At 41.5% G+C, this 6,506-nt stretch overlaps 1 protein-coding gene across 1 annotated transcript in view; it reads right to left on the bottom strand.

The window, feature by feature from the left end:
* Nucleotides 1-242: 242 nt before the first annotated feature.
* Nucleotides 243-6,506, bottom strand: part of gabbr1a (gamma-aminobutyric acid (GABA) B receptor, 1a) — a 68,946-nt gene continuing 62,682 nt past the window's right edge. The window contains exons 22-24 of the mRNA XM_035163263.2: nt 5,608-5,736; nt 4,165-4,308; nt 243-2,409 (exon numbers count right to left, since the gene is read on the bottom strand). Coding sequence (XP_035019154.1) covers nt 2,125-2,409; nt 4,165-4,308; nt 5,608-5,736 — 558 coding nt within the window. The 3' untranslated portion in view covers nt 243-2,124. The remainder of the gene's footprint in view (nt 2,410-4,164; nt 4,309-5,607; nt 5,737-6,506) is intronic.

Here is a 6,506-nt window from a genome sequence, read left to right as displayed (position 1 = left end):
GGTGGAGATCTGTGCCTTGTTGTCTGTTTGCTATGAAATATTGTGGGGGGTGCGGGGCACCACCCAAGAAACCACACGTTAAAGTTTGCAGCAGATCTGGAAGAACAGGTGTAGCCGAGATTTCCCTTCGCCCACACGGCGAGATCGAGCGTTGGTGGAGGTGTGTGCTCTCTGAGCCACCTTCTATTTGTTTTTCTCGATCTACAGTTTCCGCTGCTGCAAAAGCAAAAACACCACGTGGGAAAAAAAAAACAATTACTTTATTTACTCTATCCATATATTTGCATACACATACTCTGAAATATATTAACATTTAGAGATCTTAGATATAGTGAATACAAATATCCCAAAATCCATGTATATTTTCATATATGTGCAATATAATAGAACATTTCCTAGTTTATCTCTGCATTCATATGTTACACTATGTGATCCATGAACTGCACAGTTAATAAATACGGCCTATTTCATTCATCTATGACTGTCCCGCTCCGTGAACCCTGAGCTACGATGTTTTCCAATGACAGCGTGAGTAGTTTGTTTTCCTTAAAGTGCACACTGAAGTACATACTGAGTATTTTTAAAAACCTTCGACAGAGCGTTGTTTTAACTGCTGATTAAGCTGTTCCAAGTACCATTGCTCTAAAAAAAAAATCTGGAAATAGCTCAGGAATGAAATAGAATATCCAGATTAACTGCTGAATAAATACAGTGCGTCACATCACTTATATCCCACTTTGATACATGGTACAGTTCAAAGGCAAGATGAGAAAGAAAAGTAGAAAATAAAAAGAGCATCCATCCAGATTGTCCGTTATGGGAAAACATAAAACGACGTCCTTTTTGTCTTTTTTTTTTATAAATAAAAAAAAACACGTAACAAATTCACACGTATAAAAAACTGTGCTTTCTCTGAATCCGTACAGAAATAGCCATCGTAGAAGCCTCGCATCTCAACACACCGCTGCTGTACAAATATAAACGGGCTTTTCTTTTCTGGAGGCAGAAAGTAGAAAGTATTCTTCTGCCGAGTTTGGGTTTTCGTAGATTTGGAATTTTTTTTTCAGTTATTACCTACAAAAGATAAACAATCAGCTGCTGCGCCTGTGGCTGCGGCAGAGGGCAGGGGGACGTCTATCTGCTCTAGGTGCCGGATGAGGGAGTTATTCGATGACTAGAACGGTATTTTACTGCTGAGCAGATACAACACAAACCTCGAAAAATACAAACATCATTTCAAATGGCAAAACTATCAAAATTGTCCTTATACGTCAGCAAGCTTTGATCATTTCCTCCCTTTAAAATAGGTCTAATATTCATACATCAGCAGACGACTCAGTGTTTAAGATGCTGTACTCGAAAACACCGTCCAGACAACAAACATCTAAACATGCTGAGCTCCTCGGCCCTTCTAAATTATGGCTGTTTAACAAAGCACGTTATCACTTGTCAGGGAAACACAGTCGAGCTCAGCCATCGTTCAGAGGAAACGTCGGAGGAAATAAAACTGTACATTGCTTTGTCCCTTTTTTGTAAATCTCAGTTTGCACAACGCTCCGGAAAAAGTAAACAAATCATTGGAAACGACGACTCCATGACAAAAAAGACGGATCAGATATTACAGAACGATATAAACCACTACTGCATGTGCTTGTCTAGTCCACGAACTTGAAAGACAAAAGATGGAGACGACATCGCAAAGACACGAACACAAATGTTTCCTTTGATGAGATCCCCGACGCGGCGTCTCCACAGCGGAACGATGACGAGGAGATCTGTCCGTTCACGTGACCTCTGCAAAGGACCTCGGGTGCTGCCGGTCTGGAGATGTGCTCGTCGCCGCCGCCGCCGCGTCACGAGTGCCTCGTTGCTGAGTTGAACACAGTGAGATCAAAAGCGTGAGGACGGCTGTTACCTGCGTGACCCCCTCCCCCCCCCCGCCCCGAAGCAGCCAGGTGTGAAGCGCCCCTGTGTTCTTCATTTCAAACGGTGTCACCACACCGCCGTGCTCAAGTCAACAAGTGATAGTCCCAGTGTCTCCGTGTGTTTTGTGTCCCCTGTGTGCACCGTGTGACTGCCTCTCCCCCCCCCGCCCCCCTCACCCACCTCCGCCCCGGGCCTCGCCTACTTGTACAGCAGCGGGATCTGGCTGTTGTGACAGTGGTTGCGGCTCATCTTGCTGTCCGCCGGGTAGAGGTTAGACGAGTTGGAGAAGGAGGGCGGGAGCGCGTGATTGTCCGTGGCGGGGTTGGGGTAGCCGGGCGGGGGAAGCAGGGACTTGGGGTCCGGCTGGGAGGAGGGCGGCGGAGCGTTGTGGTTCTGGTTCTGGCCCGTGGACGGGCGGCGGCGGTTGCGGAGAGACTGTCGCTCAGCCAGCTGGTTGCGGAGCGCCGAGACCCTCTCTTCTTTCTGAAAACACAACGAAGGGAGAGTGATCACTTGACAATGGACTTTAACTTTCCTTTACTAAACAGGAATCAGACATCAAACCTCAGTATTTGAGAAGTTTTTTTGACTGCATACTATGTTGTACTATGTTTTTACTACTTGATATGTTCTGTCTACTTATATGTTTACACCGGGGATCAGAAAGAAACAGCATTTCAATGGCAGAATTGACAATAAAATTGACTTTGACTCACATATTAAAATATCTTTGTCATATCTTCAAATCCTGCTCTTTTTTTGTAAATGTAAACCTCGTTCAATATTTAAAAATTTCACTCACAAGATCAAATCTCGTATCCTTGAGTTTATTACCTCCGCCAAAGGCCGTTTTTCAATATTTTCCTCGATTTCTCAGAGAATAATTCATGAATCTTGATGAGAAAAAAGGTCGGTTATCTTTAGGGGACTGATGCTTTTGAGTGTGTGGGATCCAAATTGGTGCAGATCCAAATAGAAATCTGGATCTAGAGAATTTAAATGTGGTTTCATAAACGGACTGTTGGGCCTTGGTAATATATGTAATGTGTAATTCTGGCTGTACTTTCCATTTCTATTTCTGGCGACTGTAACACTAAACTCTACCGCCCCCTATTTAACATTTATAAGCAGTAATTAAAGATTTAACAAATGATTCATAATGCACCCTAATTTAGCTGTAAGCAGAGTTTGGTCCGTATATAAAAACACATATAGGTTTTCATTAATACATTTGTGAATAACTATACCTCCTACTGTGGACACCTTTTGTACTATAGAAGCTAATATTTAAACAGATAAGGAATTAAAATATTAAAAAACACAGATGCAATATGTCATCATGGGAGTAAATGTAACTGTTGGCGATATAAAAGTGTTGTTTACTGTAAATCACAGTGCTTAGGAATCTTTAAACAGAATGAAATGAATGAATGAATGAGATGACCTGGACTTTAGCACGATTCCACAATACATAAATCATCATGGCCTCCAGTCGGCTTCCAGCTTCGTAAAGTCCACTACAAGGACTCTTTGACTTCATTAATGATTCTGAAGTGCATCAGCCCGGCACGTTCCTCGAGTGACATATCAATATTAACCCTAGATAATCTTCTCCTGAATGTAAAATACTCAAACCTTATTTTTACAGATAATTTATGGACCAGAAACACCGACTAAAAGAACAACCGTTTTGATTTGGGGCTACACAAGTCAAATTTAACAGAATTGAATTCACAGTCATCTTTTAGCTGCCAAAATATTATCTACTCGCTCCTCAAATGTGAGGATTTGCTGTTTTAAACATAATCCAGCTCCCCTGTGACCCCGTGAGGATAAACAGATAAACAGACTGTCGGTGAAACATCACGTGTTATCGGAAAAAAAAAAGAATTTCGTGCCATTTCAAGAAAATCCTACAGTAGATAAACCCATAACTGCAGAGGAAACATGATAAGATTGTATTGCGTAACTGTTATTCTCCATTTCCTCATAATATGCAGCGTTGCATGTCCACAGGTTTGTGTGATTCACATATATACACGGTAAAAAAATCAACAGTTTACATACTATCTGCATGTAGATACAGCACATGAACGTGTCTTATCTATAAGCCCATGAATATATGTATAATACAGCGTCTGTCTTTCCCGGGACAAAATGTTAATGATATGGAAATGTACAGTGTGGATGTACATGATAAATAATAATGATAAAAGTGTGTTTGTATAATGTCTTCACCTCCTGGATGATCTTCTGCAGCTCCCTGTTCTCTCGCTCCAGCTGCCTGGATTTCTCCTCGTCGTTGTTGTTTGTCGACGAGCCGGTCTTCAGCGTGTCCTGTTGCTCCGACTGCCACTCGCCACGGGTGATGAGACGCCGCATCTGGAACACCGCGGGAGCAGGAAGTCAATAAAGAACAAAGTCGGTCCTGAGACGGCACCGCACCGAATGAATAATGCATCTGCAGAGGACACCTAATGAGAGCGCGGCTTAAATATTTGCAGCCCTTTCAGCCAGATCTCTCATCCTTTACCGGAGGCTCACAAATGTTTTTTTATCACTGAAGTTTATCTTAAGTGTTATTTATTTTCTTTGGACTTCTTCGGTGCTGAGATCTCACCGCTGGGCCGTGTTTGCACTGCGCTGCCAGAAGCATCTCGACTATCAAACGGTGCTGACGATAATGTGATGTGTTTTCACAATTAATAAAGTTTGAATTTCTGTAGGTGGTGCTCTTTTCCTCTGCCTGCACCAGTGCTCACGAGCATCCACCCGGCTCCTCGTCTGTTTATCGCAAACAAATCAATGTAACAGCTCCCAGACATGTAATAATAACAGTAATACGTTTTATTTATATAGCTCAGAAACCCATGGAACCCATTTGTAAGACGTTTTTGGAACATGGCAGCAGATATATCAAACAGCACAGAGCAATATTATGTACAAGTGTAATATTGTTATGAATAAAATAAAGAGATGTTCAGCGTTTCACTTTGTGTGTGACAGAGGATTTTCCTTTCTTGAAAAATGGAAATAATAGAGACGGACCGATTTGGGGGCCATTGCCGATATTAGGGAGTAAAACATTTCTGATGAGGATAAATCAGCTGACATATAAATAAATAAAATCATGATTCCAAAGATGTCATAATCAAACCCTTATGACAAATAAATGCATTGAGTATTGCTGTTTTATAGTTTAACCATAAACTAAAAAATACAAATACAGAAAACCTATTTTTATAACATAAATTAATCTTTCCTGCATTGTTCAATCTGTAAAACAAAAGTCTTTATATCGTCAATAATAATGTTGCTGTCTGTCCAACTGATATATCGGTCGGGCTCTTTAAGATCTTTAAACTTCAAACGATTTTATTAAAAATAATTGTTTAATTAATATATAATTATCTTAATGGCCCAAACAAAAACCTATTCAAGCATATTTAAGTAGCCTTCATATCTAGTGTTGCAGCAATTCCAATGTGGTGCAGCACTCGACGTGTGTTTAGGTGACTTTGAAAAGCGGCAGACCTCCAGACGTTTGTAATTTTCATGCACCCTGCAGCCCAGGTTGGAATCTCTTCCTAAAAACACTGAGACTAACACGTTTGACCTTTGGAGTGTAATTGTCGGCGTGCACAGGAGTTACTAAAAGGTATCAGTCATGAGTCACAGCACCTTGGGTACAAAAAGCACCACCAGAGTGATGTAGGCAGAGAAGACGACTGCCAGAGAGGCAAAGGCAAAGGAGGCGTCCTGCTGCGAAGACAGGATCATAGTCACCGGAGCCGTGATCAGGCACAACACCTGCAGGGAGAGAAAGACAGAAAGGGAGAGGTGAGGTTTAAGTAAAGAGAAAGCAGGAGGCAGAGCGGTGTTCAAGGAGAGAAGGTGGAGGATGAAGTAGAGTCGTAGCGGGAGAGAAGGAGAGTGGAAGAAAATCACATCCATAAAAGCATTAGGCATCTGTTTATCATGCCGGGGAGGGCTCCCATGTGAAAACAGCATTAAAAAGTCATGACTGGAGCGGCAGCAGCAGCACTGACAATCACCACATTGTCATCTCATCAGGGCCTGAAGCTCGCAGCTTAGCAGAAAGGAAGGAGGTCCCTTTACAGACAACATTAACTATTGACATCATCATAAAACCAAAATGAGAATATCATAACATGAAATAATAACATTGGACTTGTCTCACATTATGAGAGACGCATGTGATGAAATGAGCTGCAAGCTACTTTTAAAGCTGTCGTAAATAACCATGAATGATAGATCAATGATAACTTCTCCCCTTGATGGAAGAGGCGAGATCAATCCAGTTATTAATTACATATCCACAAAGTACAAGTTGATAAGCTTTCCACTGCTCGTTAGGACGCCTCCTCTCTTATTTATTAATGGGGATCAGAGCAAGGACAGGAAATTCTGTGAAATGGCAGTTTTGAGAAAAAAAAAAAGGACGAAAAGTGAAAAAATGTTTTGCTGGCTTTTGATCCAAACAGAAAAACTCCTCTGGCAGTTAAAGTGACAGAAACCACTTTAAAACCAGACATTTTACATCAATTTCAAAAGTTTCC

Source organism: Hippoglossus stenolepis, chromosome 8 (assembly GCF_022539355.2).
Source record: "Hippoglossus stenolepis isolate QCI-W04-F060 chromosome 8, HSTE1.2, whole genome shotgun sequence".
Taxonomy (NCBI): Eukaryota; Metazoa; Chordata; class Actinopteri; order Pleuronectiformes; family Pleuronectidae; genus Hippoglossus; species Hippoglossus stenolepis.
This window is presented reverse-complemented; position numbering and strand designations above follow the sequence as displayed.